Here is a 24,847-nt window from a genome sequence, read left to right on the forward strand (position 1 = left end):
TTGGATGCTTCACACTGTAGGAACATGTTGGATGCTTCACACTAGGAACATGTTGGATGCTTCACACTGTAGGAACATGTTGGATGCTTCACACTGTAGGAACATGTTGGATGCTTCACACTAGGAACATGTTGGATGCTTCACACTAGGAACATGTTGGATGCTTCACACTGTAGGAACATGTTGGATGCTTCACACTGTAGGAACATGCTGGATGCTTCACACTAGGAACATGTTGGATGCTTCACACTGTAGGAACATGTTGGATGCTTCACACTGTAGGAACATGTTGGATGCTTCACACTAGGAACATGTTGGATGCTTCACACTAGGAACATGTTGGATGCTTCACACTGTAGGAACATGTTGGATGCTTCACACTGTAGGAACATGTTGGATGCTTCACACTAGGAACATGTTGGATGCTTCACACTGTAGGAACATGTTGGATGCTTCACACTAGGAACATGTTGGATGCTTCACACTGTAGGAACATGCTGGATGCTTCACACTGTAGGAACATGTTGGATGCTTCACACTAGGAACATGTTGGATGCTTCACACTGTAGGAACATGTTGGATGCTTCACACTGTAGGAACATGTTGGATGCTTCACACTGTAGGAACATGCTGGATGCTTCACACTGTAGGAACATGTTGGATGCTTCACACTAGGAACATGTTGGATGCTTCACACTAGGAACATGTTGGATGCTTCACACTGTAGGAACATGTTGGATGCTTCACACTGTAGGAACATGTTGGATGCTTCACACTGTAGGAACATGTTGGATGCTTCACACTGTAGGAACATGTTGGATGCTTCACACTAGGAACAGGTTGGATGCTTCACACTGTAGGAACATGTTGGATGCTTCACACTAGGAACATGTTGGATGCTTCACACTGTAGGAACATGTTGGATGCTTCACACTGTAGGAACATGTTGGATGCTTCACACTGTAGGAACATGTTGGATGCTTCACACTGTAGGAATATGTTGGATGCTTCACACTAGGAACATGTTGGATGCTTCACACTAGGAACACGTTGGATGCTTCACACTAGGAACATGTTGGATGCTTCACACTAGGAACATGTTGGATGCTTCACACTAGGAACATGTTGGATGCTTCACACTGTAGGAACATGTTGGATGCTTCACACCGTAGGAACACTTTGGATGCTTCACACTAGGAACATGTTGGATGCTTCACACTGTAGGAACATGTTGGATGCTTCACACTGTAGGAACATGTTGGATGCTTCACACTAGGAACATGTTGGATGCTTCACACTGTAGGAACATGTTGGATGCTTCACACTGTAGGAACATGTTGGATGCTTCACACTGTAGGAACATGTTGGATGCTTCACACTGTAGGAACATGTTGGATGCTTCACACTAGGAACAGGTTGGATGCTTCACACTAGGAACATGTTGGATGCTTCACACTAGGAACATGTTGGATGCTTCACACTGTAGGAACATGTTGGATGCTTCACACTCTAGGAACATGTTGGATGCTTCACACTGTAGGAACATGTTGGATGCTTCACACTGTAGGAACATGTTGGATGCTTCACACTAGGAACATGCTGGATGCTTCACACTGTAGGAACATGTTGGATGCTTCACACTGTAGGAACATGTTGGATGCTTCACACTGTAGGAACATGTTGGATGCTTCACACTAGGAACATGTTGGATGCTTCACACTGTAGGAACATGTTGGATGCTTCACACTGTAGGAACATGTTGGATGCTTCACACTAGGAACATGTTGGATGCTTCACACTGTAGGAACATGTTGGATGCTTCACAATGTAGGAACATGTTGGATGCTTCACACTAGGAACACGTTGGATGCTTCACACTGTAGGAACATGTTGGATGCTTCACACTGTAGGCACATGTTGGATGCTTCACACTAGGAACACGTTGGATGCTTCACACTAGGAACATGTTGGATGCTTCACACTGTAGGAACATGTTGGATGCTTCACACTGTAGGAACATGTTGGATGCTTCACACTGTAGGAACATGTTGGATGCTTCACACTAGGAACATGTTGGATGCTTCACACTAGGAACATGTTGGATGATTCACACTGTAGGAACATGTTGGATGCTTCACACTAGGAACATGTTGGATTCTTCACACTAGGAACACGTTGGATGCTTCACACTAGGAACATGTTGGATGCTTCACACTGTAGGAACATGTTGGATGCTTCACACTGTAGGAACATGTTGGATGCTTCACACTGTAGGAACATGTTGGATGCTTCACACTAGGAACATGTTGGATGATTCACACTGTAGGAACATGTTGGATGCTTCACACTAGGAACATGTTGGATGCTTCACACTAGGAACATGTTGGATGCTTCACACTAGGAACATGTTGGATGCTTCACACTAGGAACATGTTGGATGCTTCACACTGTAGGAACATGTTGGATGCTTCACACTGTAGGAACATGTTGGATGCTTCACACTGTAGGAACATGCTGGATGCTTCACACTGTAGGAACATGTTGGATGCTTCACACTAGGAACATGTTGGATGCTTCACACTGTAGGAACATGTTGGATGCTTCACACTGTAGGAACATGTTGGATGCTTCACACTGTAGGAACATGTTGGATGCTTCACACTGTAGGAACATGCTGGATGCTTCACACTGTAGGAACATGTTGGATGCTTCACACTAGGAACATGTTGGATGCTTCACACTAGGAACATGTTGGATGCTTCACACTAGGAACATGTTGGATGCTTCACACTAGGAACATGTTGGATGCTTCACACTAGGAACATGTTGGATGCTTCACACTGTAGGAACATGTTGGATGCTTCACACTAGGAACATGTTGGATGCTTCACACTGTAGGAACATGTTGGATGCTTCACACTAGGAACATGTTGGATGCTTCACACTGTAGGAACATGTTGGATGCTTCACACTGTAGGAACATGTTGGATGCTTCACACTGTAGGAACATGTTGGATGCTTCACACTAGGAACATGTTGGATGCTTCACACTGTAGGAACATGTTGGATGCTTCACACTAGGAACACGTTGGATGCTTCACACTGTAGGAACATGTTGGATGCTTCACACTGTAGGAACATGTTGGATGCTTCACACTAGGAACACGTTGGATGCTTCACACTAGGAACATGTTGGATGCTTCACACTGTAGGAACATGTTGGATGCTTCACACTGTAGGAACATGTTGGATGCTTCACACTGTAGGAACATGTTGGATGCTTCACACTAGGAACATGTTGGATGCTTCACACTAGGAACATGTTGGATGATTCACACTGTAGGAACATGTTGGATGCTTCACACTAGGAACATGTTGGATTCTTCACACTAGGAACACGTTGGATGCTTCACACTAGGAACATGTTGGATGCTTCACACTGTAGGAACATGTTGGATGCTTCACACTGTAGGAACATGTTGGATGCTTCACACTGTAGGAACATGTTGGATGCTTCACACTAGGAACATGTTGGATGCTTCACACTAGGAACATGCTGGATGCTTCACACTGTAGGAACATGTTGGATGCTTCACACTAGGAACATGTTGGATGCTTCACACTGTAGGAACATGTTGGATGCTTCACACTAGGAACATGTTGGATGCTTCACACTGTAGGAACATGTTGGATGCTTCACACTGTAGGAACATGTTGGATGCTTCACACTAGGAACATGTTGGATGCTTCACACTGTAGGAACACGTTGGATGCTTCACACTGTAGGAACATGTTGGATGCTTCACACTGTAGGAACATGTTGGATGCTTCACACTGTAGGAACATGTTGGATGCTTCACACTAGGAACATGTTGGATGCTTCACACTGTAGGCACATGTTGGATGCTTCACACTAGGAACACGTTGGATGCTTCACACTAGGAACATGTTGGATGCTTCACACTGTAGGAACATGTTGGATGCTTCACACTGTAGGAACATGTTGGATGCTTCACACTGTAGGAACATGTTGGATGCTTCACACTAGGAACATGTTGGATGCTTCACACTAGGAACATGTTGGATGATTCACACTGTAGGGACATGTTGGATGCTTCACACTAGGAACATGTTGGATGCTTCACACTAGGAACATGTTGGATGCTTCACACTGTAGGCACATGTTGGATGCTTCACACTAGGAACATGTTGGATGCTTCACACTGTAGGAACATGTTGGATGCTTCACACTGTAGGAACATGTTGGATGCTTCACACTGTAGGAACATGCTGGATGCTTCACACTGTAGGAACATGTTGGATGCTTCACACTAGGAACATGTTGGATGCTTCACACTGTATGAACATGTTGGATGCTTCACACTGTAGGAACATGTTGGATGCTTCACACTGTAGGAACATGTTGGATGCTTCACACTGTAGGAACATGCTGGATGCTTCACACTGTAGGAACATGTTGGATGCTTCACACTAGGAACATGTTGGATGCTTCACACTAGGAAGATGTTGGATGCTTCACACTAGGAACATGTTGGATGCTTCACACTAGGAACATGTTGGATGCTTCACACTAGGAACATGTTGGATGCTTCACACTGTAGGAACATGTTGGATGCTTCACACTAGGAACATGTTGGATGCTTCACACTGTAGGAACATGTTGGATGCTTCACACTAGGAACATGTTGGATGCTTCACACTGTAGGAACATGTTGGATGCTTCACATTGTAGGAACATGTTGGATGCTTCACACTGTAGGAACATGTTGGATGCTTCACACTAGGAACATGTTGGATGCTTCACACTGTAGGAACATGTTGGATGCTTCACACTAGGAACACGTTGGATGCTTCACACTGTAGGAACATGTTGGATGCTTCACACTGTAGGAACATGTTGGATGCTTCACACTAGGAACACGTTGGATGCTTCACACTAGGAACATGTTGGATGCTTCACACTGTAGGAACATGTTGGATGCTTCACACTGTAGGAACATGTTGGATGCTTCACACTGTAGGAACATGTTGGATGCTTCACACTAGGAACATGTTGGATGCTTCACACTAGGAACATGTTGGATGATTCACACTGTAGGAACATGTTGGATGCTTCACACTAGGAACATGTTGGATTCTTCACACTAGGAACACGTTGGATGCTTCACACTAGGAACATGTTGGATGCTTCACACTGTAGGAACATGTTGGATGCTTCACACTGTAGGAACATGTTGGATGCTTCACACTGTAGGAACATGTTGGATGCTTCACACTAGGAACATGTTGGATGCTTCACACTAGGAACATGCTGGATGCTTCACACTGTAGGAACATGTTGGATGCTTCACACTAGGAACATGTTGGATGCTTCACACTGTAGGAACATGTTGGATGCTTCACACTAGGAACATGTTGGATGCTTCACACTGTAGGAACATGTTGGATGCTTCACACTGTAGGAACATGTTGGATGCTTCACACTAGGAACATGTTGGATGCTTCACACTGTAGGAACACGTTGGATGCTTCACACTGTAGGAACATGTTGGATGCTTCACACTGTAGGAACATGTTGGATGCTTCACACTGTAGGAACATGTTGGATGCTTCACACTAGGAACATGTTGGATGCTTCACACTGTAGGAACATGTTGGATGCTTCACACTGTAGGAACATGTTGGATGCTTCACACTAGGAACATGTTGGATGCTTCACACTGTAGGAACATGTTGGATGATTCACACTAGGAACATGTTGGATGCTTCACACTGTAGGAACATGTTGGATGCTTCACACTGTAGGAACATGTTGGATGCTTCACACTGTAGGAACATGTTGGATGCTTCACACTGTAGGAACATGTTGGATGCTTCACACTGTAGGAACATGTTGGATGCTTCACACTAGGAACATGTTGGATGCTTCACACTGTAGGAACATGTTGGATGCTTCACACTGTAGGAACATGTTGGATGCTTCACACTAGGAACATGTTGGATGCTTCACACTAGGAACATGTTGGATGCTTCACACTGTAGGAACATGTTGGATGCTTCACACTGTAGGAACATGCTGGATGCTTCACACTAGGAACATGTTGGATGCTTCACACTGTAGGAACATGTTGGATGCTTCACACTGTAGGAACATGTTGGATGCTTCACACTAGGAACATGTTGGATGCTTCACACTAGGAACATGTTGGATGCTTCACACTGTAGGAACATGTTGGATGCTTCACACTGTAGGAACATGTTGGATGCTTCACACTAGGAACATGTTGGATGCTTCACACTGTAGGAACATGTTGGATGCTTCACACTAGGAACATGTTGGATGCTTCACACTGTAGGAACATGCTGGATGCTTCACACTGTAGGAACATGTTGGATGCTTCACACTAGGAACATGTTGGATGCTTCACACTGTAGGAACATGTTGGATGCTTCACACTGTAGGAACATGTTGGATGCTTCACACTGTAGGAACATGCTGGATGCTTCACACTGTAGGAACATGTTGGATGCTTCACACTAGGAACATGTTGGATGCTTCACACTAGGAACATGTTGGATGCTTCACACTGTAGGAACATGTTGGATGCTTCACACTGTAGGAACATGTTGGATGCTTCACACTGTAGGAACATGTTGGATGCTTCACACTGTAGGAACATGTTGGATGCTTCACACTAGGAACAGGTTGGATGCTTCACACTGTAGGAACATGTTGGATGCTTCACACTAGGAACATGTTGGATGCTTCACACTGTAGGAACATGTTGGATGCTTCACACTGTAGGAACATGTTGGATGCTTCACACTGTAGGAACATGTTGGATGCTTCACACTGTAGGAATATGTTGGATGCTTCACACTAGGAACATGTTGGATGCTTCACACTAGGAACACGTTGGATGCTTCACACTAGGAACATGTTGGATGCTTCACACTAGGAACATGTTGGATGCTTCACACTAGGAACATGTTGGATGCTTCACACTGTAGGAACATGTTGGATGCTTCACACCGTAGGAACACTTTGGATGCTTCACACTAGGAACATGTTGGATGCTTCACACTGTAGGAACATGTTGGATGCTTCACACTGTAGGAACATGTTGGATGCTTCACACTAGGAACATGTTGGATGCTTCACACTGTAGGAACATGTTGGATGCTTCACACTGTAGGAACATGTTGGATGCTTCACACTGTAGGAACATGTTGGATGCTTCACACTGTAGGAACATGTTGGATGCTTCACACTAGGAACAGGTTGGATGCTTCACACTAGGAACATGTTGGATGCTTCACACTAGGAACATGTTGGATGCTTCACACTGTAGGAACATGTTGGATGCTTCACACTCTAGGAACATGTTGGATGCTTCACACTGTAGGAACATGTTGGATGCTTCACACTGTAGGAACATGTTGGATGCTTCACACTAGGAACATGCTGGATGCTTCACACTGTAGGAACATGTTGGATGCTTCACACTGTAGGAACATGTTGGATGCTTCACACTGTAGGAACATGTTGGATGCTTCACACTAGGAACATGTTGGATGCTTCACACTGTAGGAACATGTTGGATGCTTCACACTGTAGGAACATGTTGGATGCTTCACACTAGGAACATGTTGGATGCTTCACACTGTAGGAACATGTTGGATGCTTCACACTAGGAACATGTTGGATGCTTCACACTAGGAACATGTTGGATGCTTCACACTAGGAACATGTTGGATGCTTCACACTGTAGGAACATGTTGGATGCTTCACACTGTAGGAACATGTTGGATGCTTCACACTAGGAACATGTTGGATGCTTCACACTAGGAACATGTTGGATGCTTCACACTAGGAACATGTTGGATGCTTCACACTGTAGGAACATGTTGGATGCTTCACACTAGGAACATGTTGGATGCTTCACACTGTAGGAACATGTTGGATGCTTCACACTAGGAACATGTTGGATGCTTCACACTAGGAACATGTTGGATGCTTCACACTAGGAACATGTTGGATGCTTCACACTGTAGGACCATGTTGGATGCTTCACACTGTAGGAACATGTTGGATGCTTCACACTGTAGGAACATGTTGGATGCTTCACACTGTAGGAACATGTTGGATGCTTCACACTGTAGGCACATGTTGGATGCTTCACACTGTAGGAACATGTTGGATGCTTCACACTGTAGGAACATGTTGGATGCTTCACACTGTAGGAACATGTTGGATGCTTCACACTAGGAACATGTTGGATGCTTCACACTAGGAACATGTTGGATGCTTCACACTAGGAACATGTTGGATGCTTCACACTGTAGGAACATGTTGGATGCTTCACACTGTAGGAACATGTTGGATGCTTCACACTAGGAACATGTTGGATGCTTCACACTGTAGGAACATGTTGGATGCTTCACACTGTAGGAACATGTTGGATGCTTCACACTAGGAACATGTTGGATGCTTCACACTGTAGGAACATGTTGGATGCTTCACACTGTAGGAACATGTTGGATGCTTCACACTAGGACCATGTTGGATGCTTCACACTAGGAACACGTTGGATGCTTCACACTAGGAACACGTTGGATGCTTCACACTGTAGGAACATGTTGGATGCTTCACACTGTAGGAACATGTTGGATGCTTCACACTATAGGAACATGTTGGATGCTTCACACTAGGAACATGTTGGATGCTTCACACTAGGAACACGTTGGATGCTTCACACTAGGAACACGTTAAAACCATGGAACCAAGTTTATTTCCTATAATCAGGGTGCGATCCAGGAGGGGAGCCCGGGGAGCTATAGCTCCCCTAGATCAGACATCAGCTCCCCTGCAAACTTGATTTGCGATTTTTTGGGGGGTCTCTAAATTACTGAAAATAAATGCTACTTTTGCCATGCATTTCTAATTTTTCTGTAATTTTCTGTATCATCATCGTGTATAATAATAAACGTATGCTATTTTGGATGTATGATTAATGATTTGCGCACTAATTCACACGTAATATGGCAACATGCATGCTATTCTTGCAATTACCATTCGGTGCGCGGCGGCGCTACAGCCTGCACGGCACTGTCGGCACACATCAAACTTGACCCGTATGTAACCTGTGCTGTGGCTGTTACTTATTGACACAGACAGTGATCGTTTTGACAGCCAGTAAAATGTCTAACCAATTTTGGTTTCACGAAGACAGTGAAGCTGACAGAGCAGCAGGAGGCGGGAATCGGATCATCTACAGGCGCAATTACACCTGCGGCTGGTGCTGCTCCGGTGGCCGTGGGGACTATTATTAATATTACAACGATCGGTGACGGTGCCGGCGCAGCCAATGTAAATGCAGCAAGCAAATAAATGTAGCCTATTAGGGTCTTCAAATATGATATGAAATATGGGCGCGTTTCCTAGTGGTCGAAGCAAGCTCAGTGACTCGTCAGTCGAGAAAATAATGCTTGGGACCAGGAGTATTTCATATTGTTAGTAAGTCAGGAGTCTGAGAGATAATCATCTCTATCTAACTAAATAGATATTTTTTTTTATCATGGAATGTGCTGTGGAAGCCCCGTCCAGACGGCCGGACGGTAAGTGAGTTGTCCTGAGCACTCCGCGCCGCGCACCCCCCCCCCCCCCCCCCCCCCCGACGCGGGCTCACCCAAAGATCTTGCTATGGATCGCACACTGCCTATAATTATATGACATGAAATATGACATACATTGACGAACCCTTCAACTGCAGCTACTATTTTCAGGCAGACTTTATTCTTGCAGGTTATTCTTGCAACCTTTTGATTAACAGTCGGTCTGTCTAGCTCTTGACAAACCACCATCCCAATATAGGAACTAGGTTGATGTTGTTTTCCAGCCATATAGCTAAACCATAGAGATGCATAGTGTGCACTTGTGAAGTATCCTGTCCCTCATCGCATTATGCCATTTCAGTCGGATCTTCTTCTATTTGTGTAAAGGGGCGATCAACTGTTCTCTCATGTATACCGCTACCTAATGGCTCCAGATATATTCTATAATGAGGTGAATGATAGAAAATGCAGTGTTCCAACCATCGTTTCATCTTACATGAGGTAGAAGCAGTATTATATTCTGGGTAGAAAACAGGTGGAGTTCTCTGAATTTGCCTTTAATTGCACAGTAGCGTTGGGAAGGTATTGGCTTTACTGTGTAGATTGGAACTGCCCCCTCTAGCTTCAAGGTGTGTTCAGTCGGTCCTCATCAACTCGTGTGACATTTCTGACCAGGCGCTCGAATGGCTGGCCAAGTAGTAAATACCAGTGGTAAACTCCAGTTTATGAGTTGTGATGTATCGTTGACCTTTCACCTTTTGTGGTGCAAACATGCCCATGGAGCATCATGAGACATCATCAGAAATATGTTATTGACATTCTGGGATTCCTAAAAGTTGATCAAAACCACCTGCATCAAGAAAGAAAGGTTGAATAATCCAACTGAATCTGCTGCCTTGGATCTGAGTTGTCCTGACGTTCTGACTTAGCCAGCACACCTGAACACCATCACCTCATTATACGGCATGGTCACATGATAAATGTAAGATTTTACGAGTTGACGAGGACCGACCAAAATCCACAATGAATCTCTTTGAGCGGAACATAAGCCTGAGTCTCTCATTGCATCTGCTAGGACCCTGCTGAATACCTGATGCTTCCACTAGAGGCGGCCAATAAAGACCTGGAAATGGACGTTGCCTATATTGGAATCGCCGATACCGGAGCCACAAAATGTATCCAGAACTTTGCAGAAGAGAAAGCCTACAGTCTCATCATATATCAGAACGAGACCGGAGCCGCTGGGATCCAGTGTAAACTGGTGAGTTACATTGACCTGGGTCAGTGGTTATCAAGCCCTCTAAGAGAAGAAGTACTGACCCAGTGCAGAAGACACACATTCACATTCTTGACCTGAATGTAGTAATGCTGCTCTACTGCCTAATGTTCAGGGACCAGCTCATACGACTCCTGCGGAGTCTTGGGTGTAATGAATGTCACTTGAAGCCGGGCTATTTTTATCTTGACGTAATTGTGTTTCTTGATATTCCAGGTGGAGGACTACATACATAAAAATGAAAACGGGCACACACTCTTGAGGTAATTTTCCCCAGAGTATTTTATTTCATACGTGACACGTCATTTTGTAGGTAAGAACTTGTACTTTGATATAATGTAATAAAAAAAAATTTTGAAGCTTGCTTAACATGACCCTATTATCTGTGCCTGCGGTCACATATTTGTCTGAACAGCAAGAGAGTGATCTTGAAGAGATAATATCTGTTACCTTGTTCAAATACATATAATAACCAAAGCTTTTCTAGTCGTGAACAGTATGCAAGTTGATGTGTATTTTTTTTTTTTTTTTTTTTTTCCCCTCCATTTTCCTCCGATTTTCTCCCATCCCAATGTTAGTCGTATGCCAATTCCCAGTCCCTTCCTGGTCGCTGCGCACTTACCCCCCACAGTCAGATCATCTGGGAGAGTGGAGGCTACCACGTGCTTCCTCCGACACACGTCCAGCCAATCACCGCTTCTTTTCACCTGGCAGCGCGGATTCTCATCGAGAGGGTGTAACGAGTGGAAGGATCACACTATCCCCCTCGAGTCCTATCCGCGCTTAGCAGGCGCCCCGACCGAACTGTAGGAGTCGCTGTTTACAACGACCCGGACCCACCCCGCCAGCTTCTCCCACCCTCTGATACTGCCAATTGTATTAGTGCAGACGGCCAGCCAAGCTGGTGACAACCCCAGAGCTGTGAGCTGGATTCGAACAGGCGAATCCAGCTCACAGCTCCGGGGCTGGTGACGAACGCAATCTCCGCTCGGCCACCTAACCGCCCAGTTGATGTGTATTCTAAATGGGGGGATTGGTATAAAAGGTCCGAGGCTAACTGCAACTGCTGTCTTTCAACAGGTTTATCAACACACAGCCCGAGGCTCTCAACCTGAAAGTGGGAGACGTGAGCTTCAGTGTGCCTCCAGACTACGGCGTCTCTGCTAACAAGACTGTGCATAGGAAACTGTGAGTAAGACCGGAGGAGTCAACATCCAACGTATTATAAGATAAGATGTTCCTTTATTAATTAGATAAGATAATATGTTACTTTATTAATTAGTTAAGATTAAATGTTCCTTTATTAATTGGATAAAATAAGATAAGATGTTCCTTTATTAATTAGATGAGATAATATGTTACTTTATTAATTAGTTAAGATTAAATGTTCCTTTATTAATTGGATAAAATAAGATAAGATGTTCCTTTATTAATTAGATAAGATCAAATGTTCCTTTATTCATTAGATAAGATAAAATAAGATAATATGTTCCTTTATTAATTGGATAAGATGAGATATGATAAGATAAGATACAATGTTCCTTTATTAATTAGAGTTTTTACACCTGGCAGCTGTGTGTATTTGCCATGTCTCACCCCCCTCATCAATGGAGGCCGACGACACACAGTATTCCAATCTCACTACATCCTGCGCATGTATAATCGCGGGAGGGGGGGTCTGGTATTTTGTGTGTAACCTGGACTTGCAAATGGGTAGGTTTGTTGTCAGAAGCGGTGCCGGTTGGCCACAATGAAATGGGCTCTGCGCATAACCAGCTGCTATACCACACTGAAGTGAGGTGGCTATCTCGAGGCAGAGTATTAAATCGCCTTTTCCTTGCAGACAAAAACAACAACCCATTGGCAGAGAAATGTGCTGATAATGAATGCTGGCATATCGAGCCGACATATTTGACCGCCTCAATGCGTTGAATCTGGAACTACAAGGTCGGGACACAGACCTGTTTGGACTCAGCTAAAATAAACGGAGAGCTGGATTAAGAAACCCCATTGAGTGGCACTCCAGGATAATCAGCGGCGATTTGGGTGTATAATTTACTCTGCTTGATGGCTTTTTGTAGGAAAAGAATGTTGCAAAAAAACAGCATTTGTAGCCCATCATCTGTAGCCACTAGAAGGGCTCATTGAACAATTTCGGAGAGAGAGCGCGGACAATTTGGACAACTGTATCAAAGATCTGTTCATTACGCATGACGCAGCAGGCCTCAGTTCAACAACATGTGCTTTTATTTTGATATTCCTTATTTCCACGTTTGAAATTACGCAATACATTAAGTGTGGGGTCGCAAAAGAAAATCCTAAATAAAGGGTTGTGGTATAAAAAAGTTTGAGAACCCCTGGTGCAGAGAGATGTTGTAGAGTAAAATGTGCTTGTGGAGAGATATTGTAGAGCGAATGTGCTTTTGGGGTGGAGTTTATCCAGACTGATCTCTAAGGGTAAGTTAGTTCTTTTCAACCTCTGTAGACCCTATTTTTTGGGCATTTGGCAACATACCAATCGATTCCGACCTAAATATTGCTAAGCAAACCATGAATGAGCGAGTTGCGTTTTTTCGGAGTAGTTGAGCTGGCTGCTGCCTGCATCTCTCCTGGTACCAAGGTGGTAACAGAACCCAACCTGAGCAGGATATAAGAGCAAAATGTGTGCCGTGTGTTCCGCCGTGTGAATATGGTCAATAGCAACCAAATATGTATTTTGTGTTTTATCTTTTTTTATTAGAAGAATTGATCCAAATCTATACATTCCAGTTATACTTTCAAATTATACATCTTCCATTTCATTCCCTATTCCTATCCCCTAACTAACCCCACCCCATCCCACCCAAGGAGAGTGACAACAAACATACATATAATACACATGAATTAAAAAAAAATTATAATTTAACATAAATCCAGATGTGACAGAAAAAATAACTGTGCAAAAAGAAATTAGGTAAAATTAAAATAGATAAATAAATAATACGATTTTTTTTTATATATATATAAATAAATAAAAACAGTAATAATAATAATATGTAATATAAGCAGTGATGCCAGTAACGCGTTACTAAGTAACGCGTTATTGTAATCTGATTACTTTTCCCCAAAAATAGTAATCTAACGCGTTAATCTTTAAAAGCCAGTAATCTGATTGCAGTTACTTGTCCAAGTGGCTGTGCGTTACTATTTTGTTACTATCTCATCATAAATTCATAATGCAGGCGGAATGCAGTATTTTATTTCGTTTTCGACAGTCAAAAATACATTATTTGGGAGTGACGTCGTGTGGCAGTGAAAGGGTTGCACAAGAATGTGTCCCGCGGCGTGACTGGACCCTCTGTCTGTGAGTGACTCTGCTTTGGTCCAATCACATTCCCCATCCACAGTCTGCGAATCAGAGGCAGAGTAGGGCGGGTCTTCACAGCACGTCATGTGACATATGCGCCAATCGTGTGACAACAGGGCTCCGTCGTTACAGCCTCGTCTGCACGGAGAATTCCACCCCAAAACGCTTGTCTAAATTAAAAGTGAAACCGCAAGACGACTTTTGCGGTTTCTGTTCAGACTTCCATCCCAAAACGCTCGTCTAAACGTAGCCTCAGTCACTACTTCACGTTTGTGTCAGCTAAGCCGGGTGAAAAAAACATTCATATGCGGAGGAAACAAAATACTGTCTACCGCTAAAAACAGCACATCCAATTGCATTGAAAGCATCTGGAATCACAACACTAGCCGACGCTTCGACTAGGTACAGGAGGACTCGGAGGTCCACCAGCCAAACAGAAAAAGAGAGAGATTGTTTCTTTCCCTTTTGATTAATGTATATTTGATGGTGGCAGAGCAAAAGCTCTTATTTGCCAGATTTACAGTTAATTTACATGTTAAAGAGAGACTGATTGTGGGGGCGGTTAGGTGGCCGAGCGGAGATTGCGTTCGTCACCAGCCCCGGAGCTGAGCTGGATTTGCCTGTTCGAATCCAGCTCACAGCTCCGGGGTTGTCACCAGCTTGGCTGGCCGTCTGCACTGATACAATTGGCTGTATCAGAGGGTGGGAGAAGCTGGCGGGGTGGGTCCGGGTCGTTGTAAACAGCGACTCCTACAGTTCGGTCGGGGCGCCTGCTAAGCGCGGATTGGACGTGAGGGGGATAGTGTGGTCCTCCCACACGCTACGCCCTCTCAATGAGAATCCGCACTGCCAGGTGAAAAGAAGCGGTGATTGGCTGGACGTGTGTCGGAGGAAGCACGTGGTAGCCTCCACTCTCCCAGATGATCTGACTGTGGGGGGTAAGTGCGCAGCGACCAGGAAGGGACTGGGAATTGGCATACGACTAACATTGGGATGGGAGAGAATCGGCGGAAAATGGAGGGGGAAAAAGACCAATAAAAAAAAAAAGAGAGACTGATTGTATGTTTATAGAGAGACATTTATAAAAACAATTTAATAGTTACAGTTGATATAATTGAATAGTTCAGCCTGCATTTGTTAGATGTGATACACTGGTTTTGTAAAACCACTGGCTGGCTGCTCTAATGCTGTGAGCATCATAGACTGTTGCTTTACCATACTTGATGGTACAGAAGCTGAAGCACTAGTTTAACAATTTACGTTATGTGCAGAGAAACAAGTTAAAAACAATTTATGCACTTTCAATAAAGCGTTTAAAAAAAACTGTTGGGGGAATGACGACGACTTCGTAACCTAGTTACTTTCAAAGTAACTAAGTTACTCTGATAATCAAGTAATCAGTAAAGTAACTTAGATTACTTTTTAAAGGAGTAATCAGTAATCAGATTACTTTTACAAGTAATCTGTGGCATCACTGAATATAAGTAATACTCTCCATTTTGGTAGCATATTTTCCTGATAGTAGTTTCCCACCAAAAAAAACGAAAGTAAATGTAACACCCTCAGCGATATAAGACCACCACAATGCCATCTCCCCAGCCATACGTGGACTAGCAGTGTCAGAAAGGTAGGTAGGGGAAGGAGGGGGGTCGTGGGGTCTGAGGTTTGGGAGAAGGGGCTTAGGTCATATGGGTTTTGAAGTGAAGTAGGAAGGGCTGCCATGTTTTATGGAAAGTATCTGTGTGGCTTTGTGTTGTGATTTTCTCTATATGTACGTATGAGAGACATAACATCCCTCATCCAGTGCAAATGTGAAGGGGGAGTGGCTGCCTTCCAGTTGAATAGGATGAGGCGTCTGGCAATAAGTGAGGCAAAGGCCATAGCATTGGATTGCCCAATGGATATTGCTGTGTTTTTCGGTGTCAGGCCAAATAATGCAATGAGAGGGCATGGGTCAACATTCACAGCTAAGATATCTGAGTAAGATTTAAAAATGGAAGTCCAGAAAGGGGCCAGAGCTGGACAATGCCAAAACATATGGATAAGCGAGCCAGGGGCTTGGTGGCACCGGTCGCATGTGGGATCTATGCCAGGATTTATCTTCGCAAGTCTAGTCTTTGACCAATATAGACGGTGGAGGAGCTTGAACTGTATCAGTGAATGGCGGGCACATATTGAGGATGAGTGTATTCAGGCAAGAGCCTTTTCCCATTCTTTGTCTGTAAATTGATGATTTAGATCGGACTCCCAGTTCTGTCTTATAGCCAATACTGAAGAAGGTAAGGATAAGGATATGATGTTATATAGTTTAGATATTGAGCCTTTGGTTGTAACCTTTACCTCCAAGATGTGGTCAATCACAGTTTTTGGAGGCATATGGGCAAATTAGCACATTTATTCTTAACGAAATCACTTATGTGCAGATATCTGAAAAAAAAAAGTTTGGTAAGTTAAACTTTAGGGACACTTGTGTGAAGGACATAAATTAACTGTCTTGGTACAGATCGTAAATGCTCAGAATGCCATTCTTAGGCTGAGGTTAGACTAGTGTATTCCTGGCGTTTTTTTATACGTTTTTGACGACGTATCATGTCCTATCTACACAGAAACACGTTTTTTGGCGTTTTTTTGTGGATACGGCTGAAACGCAAAATTGTGTTTGCGTTTGGAGATACGCAAAAAAACGAGTCAACAAACAGCGTGTAGTCAGCACGCTAGCCGTTGTTGCGAAAACGCCCATGCGCAGTAGATACCATCTGCGTGCCCTTCCGGTGACAGCAGAGTGTGTGTGTGTGTGTGTGTGTTTGGGACAGAGCTCCGTGTCCCAAAATAGCTTCAGCTACCATGTGTTGTCAAGTTATTGTTATAAGGACCCCAGTCCAAGCTACAACAGTCTGCATTCCCTTAACAATTGTTTGTATTGAGCCGTATTGTATTGTACCCATATGCAATATGTTAAATAAAGTTTACATCCATTCATTCTGCTAGCATTACCGATGGCATGAGCAGCTGGCTAACGTGAGCTATCAGGATTCAGACCCTGTTAGCTCAGAGTTCCTCTTTCAACTTAAGAAGCATTAAACAAAATGGCCCAGTCATCTATTCACCTTTGTTTAATACACACAGCGTTGTCTCTAATGTTATCTAACTACTGATAGCTCGCGATATCATCAGTTTTGATGCTGGCTAAGTAGCGTGAGCTAACGTTAGCTTCTAGCCACAATGCTATATTGTTATAATGGCATACTCCATTGACGTTAGCATGCAGCTAACAATGCTACAATGTACAATGCTACCGATCGTTTTTTAGCCTAAACTATCCGCTCTTGGTGGTCACTTGTGTTGATGTTAGTTTTGTTTCATCAACAAATGACAGGCAGAACACACAGTGAATGTATCCGTTTTGTTTATTGCACTTTTATTAGGCTTTGCTGAAAAAAGAATTGCTGCATTGAGCAAGATGGTGGCGCGGCATAGGCGCCTGCCTTGTTGACATTTTCTTTGCTGGAGCTTCCAGGAAGTGTATTGGCACATTCGTTCTGATTGGTTGAAATTGCCTTCATGTTTGCCACCTACTGCCACCTACTGCTTTGGCAGTGTACTACATCAGTGTGCTCTGGTGACAAAACGAAAAAAAAAACGAAAGTGTGACTCGAGGCGCATGACGTCGCGGCGATACGCGGCGATGCGTATAAGAAAACAATACGAAGATGATACGAAAGGTGTAACCTCAGCCTTAGACCAGTTGCTGAAGGCTTCATCCACCATAGAGGGAGGAAAAAGGAAGTTTTTGTGGACAGGTGAGGACGGTGACATGGCAAATTATGTATTTTTATTTAACTGTGACATGACCTAGAAAGGACACAATTTTAGTGCTTTTAGTAGCATTCTTTCGTGTTGGACAGTTGCCCTGTTGGATTGAATTACAGCCTGGAGAGGTGTAAGAAACATGAGCTCCCAGAAAATTACAATAACTAAAGACATAAGTGATGACTTGATTGATTGGGGTATTTGATTAATTGCAGACATGTTACTAAACTCTCACCTCATCCTTCATTCATTCCACTCTCTCTGGTAGGTATTCAGATGTCACAATAGAGTCCAAGAACTCCATCAACCTGGGTATGCTCGACTTTGGGGCGGCATATACTGTCGTAATCAGAAAGGTGAGATTTTGTTCATTAAGATATCCAAAAATAATTAAGACTATTAACACATTGGCGGCCACTGGCATGCGTCTAATATCACTCTAGACCAGGGGTCAGCAACCTTTTTGACATGGAGTGCCTGTTTGAAATATAGTTGTAACTAGTGTGCCTCAACAATATTCCATGCATCGTACATTTTTTTTCTCATAATCAGGTCTTTTTTATGATCATTATTACATCATTATTGTTATTGTTATTATTAACAATATTATTATGATGGTTGTATCAACCCTAAATCTGAGTTGGGGGGGGGGGGGGGGGGGGAATGCAATGCAGACAAACAGCTGCATACAGTGCAACCATTTCACTCACATTTGCCCATTCATTTTTGGACACATCACACACCATCGGTGTGTGTACTGTACGTGTGCTGTCATAGCTCCACCTACAGGCCTAATGGAGAACACCAGGAGAACACCAGGATGTGAATGGAGGGTGAATGTGAGGTATATCGTGTAAATAAGTTTTGATTGATCGCAAGACTACACTGTAAAAAAAATAAAATAATAAGTTACCAGAACTTAAAAATATTGAGTTCAGTTACTGTGCATTACGGTTTTCAGTTTTCAATCCATAATAAGTTAACAGAAAAATAAGTACACAACCACATTATTTCAACCTAATAAAACTATGTTTATTGTCATTGTTTTAAGAACACAAGTTGACTTGGTAATACTCACATTTTGAGTAAAAAAAAATGGCTTTTAACATGTGCAATGTTGATTAATCCCACTGGTCACAATGGTGACCGTAATAATGTTTTTGTTATAAGGCTCTGCAAATGTTACTGAATGATGTAGCAATGTATTTCCAGCTAAATTGAAATAATAAATAAATAAAGGATCTCAATTAAATATGTGGTAGTAAAAAGAACCTGTGGGAGGATTTCAACAAGATCAATGCGACAACAGTGCAAAATATTTCACTATAATATTTCAAAGCAAAAAAAAAAAATTATATATTATTTTTTGTATTATACTGCTGCCCCCTGTGCCTATGCAAATGCCCCTGCGTGCCTAGGGTTGCCTACCCCTGCTCTAGACGACCAGCATATGTAAACAGACTTGCACAGTCCGTGGGGCTGTTTGTAGAGCTACATCTATACTTTATAGTATTGCTATCTGTCAAGATTCAAGATTCAAGATTCAAGAGTTTTAATTGTTACGGCATACAGGTATACAATGAAATGCGGCTGGTCTTGCCCGCGACGATGTGCAATACAGTGGTACAAAATATAATAGAATCCAATAAAAATACAGTGGTACAACATATTAATAGAATCCAATAAAACAGTGCAATAAACAGGTACATGGTGTGCCATCTCGGTATCTGTACATTAGTATTTACAGAGCATATAGGACATGCTAGTTAGCTTTAGTAGTGCAATACACTGTTCCTGATGTTATACTACTTTAAGTGGCCTTTCCTCTGGCCATAAGTGTGCGTGTGTGCGTCATGAGTGTTAAAGTGGCTGCTAGTGTGTGAGCGTGCTCAGCGTGCGTGTCGTGTATGTACTTGTGTGTGGATAGTTCAGTTTCTGTGTCTCTCAATGTTCATTGTTCAAGGCTCTGATGGCCTGGGGGAAGAAGCTTAGCCTAAGCCTCTCCGTCTTGTGAATTGAGACCATAAACCGTCCCTTCAAAATGGCTTAAAGAAAAAAAAATTCATCAATACGTTCTCATTTTATAGCGCTGTGAATATAAGCGTTATAAGGGATTCCGGCTAGGATATTTCCTGGAAGGCTAGATAAAGGGCTAATAGCTACTAACGTTATATCCAATGGCATTTCCGTTATACAGAAGCTACAGTTAAAACTCAAACTGCATATGATCGGTACGATCCTCAAGCATGTATGCATAAAGGGGGGGGGGGGGGGGCGGGGGACGTCGTTTCTGATTATTGATTACCAATAACCATGTTAATCTCAGTAGCCACATACGCTGATCGCCTGGTTGAGTATCATAACAAGCTCTGTTCAGCATGTAATTTACGCGAAAAAGATCTTACCATGAGCCGGTTGGATCCCCCCGAGCATTTCCCAGTTATCGATCGCCATCTGGTAGATCGATATGTCCATTGGCTGATGATATATCCCCTTACTGCATAGTGAAATCTGCTATCCAAAACGTATTCCGTGCAACAGGCAATAGCGATCACTTCAGGTGAGTAGAAAACGACATTAGAGATCCAGAAAAAAAAAGACAGCTTCTGCCACAGGGAACACTGCATTATCGATACAGCGCCCCTAAGAGGATCTGGCCGGTAATGCACTTTCTCGAATTCAAAGAGTAGGGTAAATCTGCAGTGCCGCTTGGCGACCTTGAATAGGTTATTAAAATGGAATAAAAGCCAAAACAACCTTGCCACGGATATATCCGTCCTCGGTCCTTTAAAGCCCAACCTCCAGGTTAAACCCTACTGATCAATTATGGGTAGTTTACATCATTGGTATATAATTTCATTATTTATTTTTTTCCATTTGACACCGGAAATGCCACTCTGAAAGAGTTAAAAAGGTCCACGCACGAATAACATGCACGCGCGAATCAAAAAAGCTTATCAAACGCCGACGTCACTACAGGTGCATATTAATGAGCCGAATCTAAAAACCTTATCAGACGCTAGCACGGCGGTGACGTCACTTCAGGAAACGTATGCCTTGCCCGTCCGGGTCATAGTACTACTCGATATATGGCGCTGGCTAACGTTAGCATTATGTCTACTGTCGTGAACCATTTGAGATCGGGGCATGTAGAGGAGTTTGAGTCCTCTTCTCAGACCTGTGTGGTGGTTCTCTCCTCTTTGTGTGCCCCCGTACTCGCGGGTGTCCTGCCGGGGAGCTTGTGGACGCGACGGCGGCGGCGGCTGTAGGGTGTTTGAGCCTGTAGCGTTAGTTAGCTCATAGCTATCGTGTACCACTAGCCTTTGCGGGCTCGAGCACCCTGCGGCTGCCGCCGTTGTCGCGTCCGTGGGCTCCCCGGTGGGGTACCCGTGGGGACGGGGGTGTACAGAGAGGAGAGAACCATTTTGGGTCGGCCGTTCATGCCGGCCAGCGAGCCGGATGTCGGGATATGTTGTTAGCACAATAGCTACCAAGCTAAGCTATGTTAGCTACTAACGTTATAAACACAATATGTACAACGACACAATGATTTACATTATTACAAATATGGTAACGTGGTTGTGGCTTTTACAAATAGTGGTTAGCTTTAGAGATGGATGGCTATAATCACGGAGCAATAGTGTTAGGTGAAACAGATACATTTTCATTCGGCTAGTAGTAGCAAGCATATATCTATGGTAGCAAGGCTCTCTGCCTGCAGTGCCTGCCACTAGCTGTGTGTGACTCTCAGCGCCCCCTGGTGAGCCCCCTGGTGCCCTGCACCTGTTGTGACGAGATCATTTCGATTACACACGCACGTTATGAACCATTGATTAAAATATCCATGTGCGTGGTGATTGTGTTGGGCAGACAAAATGTTTGATAAAAACGCTAAAACTGGGTCAATTTCAATACTTTTTTTTCCCTTCTTCATGAAAGTCACTGTTGGCCTAGTCCACATTGTTTATTGAACAAAAATACAACGTGAAGGTTGGCCTTTAAGCATGGATTCGAAAAAATTGTTGCCGGTCTCAGGGTCCGGTAGATTTAAATCTACCGGTCAAATGAGAGAAATTCCGGTCAGAGTTTATTGAGCTTAAAAATAATTGACATCCTCAAGGCATGTAGATTTATAATATTTGAACTTAAAACTAGGCTACTTTTGCGTATACAGTCATTATATTCCAAATAAAATAAGTCCCGAGACTCCGTGCTGCTGCCGACTTTAAATCAAATAGGTGTCTGTGGGCAGTCGCCCGACATTAATAAACAGCAGTCTGTTATAATCACATTTTTATGAGCTAACGAATTCCGTTATATTGGACATTTGTATTAATTATATCAAGCAAAGAACTGAGAAATTTGGCAGAGAGAGACGGCAACATTATCGTGGGTTTGCGTGATGACTCTCTCCACCTCGCAACGACTTATTTGCAAAGAGTATGGCGCTGCAGACCAGCAGATGCAGCTGTTTTAAAGGGGCTATGTACTATAAATGTCATTTTTCAGTCTCTAGCATTGTATTATAGTAATAGGAGTTCGTATCAATGTGTTTTAGTGTCTAAATACCATATTGGCGGATTGCTCAGATTCAGCCCAGCCCCTTTCCTCCTCCAGTAAATCAGGCCATTTTGATTTGAAGGCCTGAGTCACGTCATTCGGGCTCTGGGTAGCGCACAGTGATGCGATTGGCCCTGTGGTTGGAGCTAATGCCCGCCCCCATTCTACCTAGACTAGACAGCGAGTGGAGGAAGCCACTTCCTCAGCTGCGAGGCGGAGTGGGGCCCGTGCGCTCTGGAGGGAGAGAAAGGAAGAGAGAGGGAGAGAGAGATGGAGAGAGAGGGGGCACTTGGGGGGGGGGGTACCTGCCGGCCGCGCGCCACACACCCGCAAACGGGAGATTGAAAGAAAGAAAAAGAAAAAACACAAGCTGCCGCGTCTCATCACCGAGAGCCGAGAGGGAGAGAAAGGAAGAGAGAGGGAGGGAGGGAGAGAGGGGGCCTTGCCTGTCTTTTTTTTCTCTCTCTCTCTCTCTCTCTCTCTCTCTCTCTCTCTCTCTCTCTCTCTCTCTCTCTCTCTCTCTCTCTCTCTCTCTCTAAAACAATGCATTTTTTTGAAAAAAACCTTACAAATGTCTTCAATAGACTAACAGGAATTGTGTAAAGTTGCCCAAATAGTGCTAGGAATAGCAGTACATAGCCCCTTTAAGGCTCTATCTGGGGACCGCTCAATAGCGCCCCCCACCCAACAGCTGAATTGCCAATGGCTGAATTGGAGTACTGCATTGTGCCGGTACAGATGGGTGGGTTATGGTGGATTCTGTGGCTCTGCAGCTGCATGCAGTCGCAAATCTAGCAGCAGCCAGCTCGCGCTGACAACAGCGGTGTCATTGTTACACCTGCTTGGTGAAGCAACGGTGAAACAAATGTAATGATTGTTTCGTTCATCGCATAGGCTATTTAATTTTAGCCTATTTTAATACAATTCAAATAATCAAATTGTGCTTAGAGGGAATTATTTTCACCGGACATTAAGACCGGAGAGATTAAATATGTCGGACTTCAACAGATTTTGCCGGTCAAATACCGGTAATTACCGGCTAACGGAAACGCTGGCACATACCCTTTAGCCTAGCTTAGCGTCATTCACTGGAAGTAGGTGTGCCAGTGTAGCCTAGTTCCCAACAGTCACAAAATACACTCTAAATAGAACTCCAAAACGTTCCTGTAAACATGTTGTAATCTGTGTATTTAGTTTACCACACGTGGAGAAATAAAATTAGACATTTTCGTTTCCTAAGCAGATATATACTCTGATTTTTTTTTTGCCAAACCACTGCTGCCTGGGCGCAGTGATTTTATCACCTCAAAAGCCTTGTTGTTTTTTGAAAAAAGAGTAGATGGCAAATAAGCAACATTTCCCAAAAAGTCGGCGTGTTCCTTTAACAACACAATCAGCTACGACTGGGTGATATGAAAGAAATTCACATGATGATAATTTTTTCGATGCCTATAATATATGGTTCATCCTGTCCATCTGTGTTTGTCAGGAACTGGGTGAGATGGTGGCTTACAAGATGGAGGATGTGAAAGCCAACAACGTGCACATTGCCTGGCAGATCCCCCAGTACGTCCTGATCACAGCAGGAGAGGTCATGTTCTCCATCACGGGCCTGGAGTTCTCCTACTCACAGGTCAGCCATAATTACCATACAGCATCATACCAGTCCCAGAACCACTGTGGTGTCATAGTGATTCACTTTGCATCTCTATGATTAACCATCACTGGTATCTATAGTGATGTTCGGAGAGAGGTTAGTTGTGTGGTGGTGAGTGACTGGGGTAAATAATACGAATTGCAGTGAATTGCTGCGTGTTTTCCCTCCTTTATTCTTGCAAATGTGAAAACAAAATATATATATATATACAATAAACTTTGGCCCAAGCTGTTCTCTCGCAAAACAGTTCCACCAAAAAGGTCTATAGTAGCTCAAAAACTGGGATTTGGCAAGGTATCTATCCTGGTGAGTGTGTGAACCGGAACCGTGTCTTCTAATCACCTATACGCCTGACACGTCAGACCCATTGACCATATTCACACGGTGGCCATTTTGCCCTCATGTCATGCTCAGGTTCGGATGCTTCTCCACCCTGCTCCCACCATTGGCGGAAAGGAATCCCAACCTGAGCATGACATAAGAGCAAAATGGCCGCCATGTGAATATGGTCAATGGAACGTACGCAAACTCATAGGCGGAGTTTGAACTTGACGCCAGGGGG

General features: G+C 43.6%; 1 protein-coding gene across 1 annotated transcript in view; it reads left to right on the forward strand.

Annotated features, from left to right (window-relative positions):
• Window positions 1-24,847, forward strand: part of slc15a2 (solute carrier family 15 member 2) — a gene marked incomplete at its 5' end in the record, with an annotated part of 130,554 nt that overhangs the window by 100,382 nt on the left and 5,325 nt on the right. The window contains 5 exons of the mRNA XM_084311335.1: window positions 10,712-10,897; window positions 11,129-11,175; window positions 11,993-12,100; window positions 18,337-18,424; window positions 24,118-24,261. Of these exons, the coding sequence (XP_084167461.1) occupies window positions 10,712-10,897; window positions 11,129-11,175; window positions 11,993-12,100; window positions 18,337-18,424; window positions 24,118-24,261 (573 nt within the window). The remainder of the gene's footprint in view (window positions 1-10,711; window positions 10,898-11,128; window positions 11,176-11,992; window positions 12,101-18,336; window positions 18,425-24,117; window positions 24,262-24,847) is intronic.

The sequence above is a fragment of the Notolepis coatsorum genome, assembly GCF_963971535.1.
Source record: "Notolepis coatsorum genome assembly, chromosome: 3".
Taxonomy (NCBI): Eukaryota; Metazoa; Chordata; class Actinopteri; order Aulopiformes; family Paralepididae; genus Notolepis; species Notolepis coatsorum.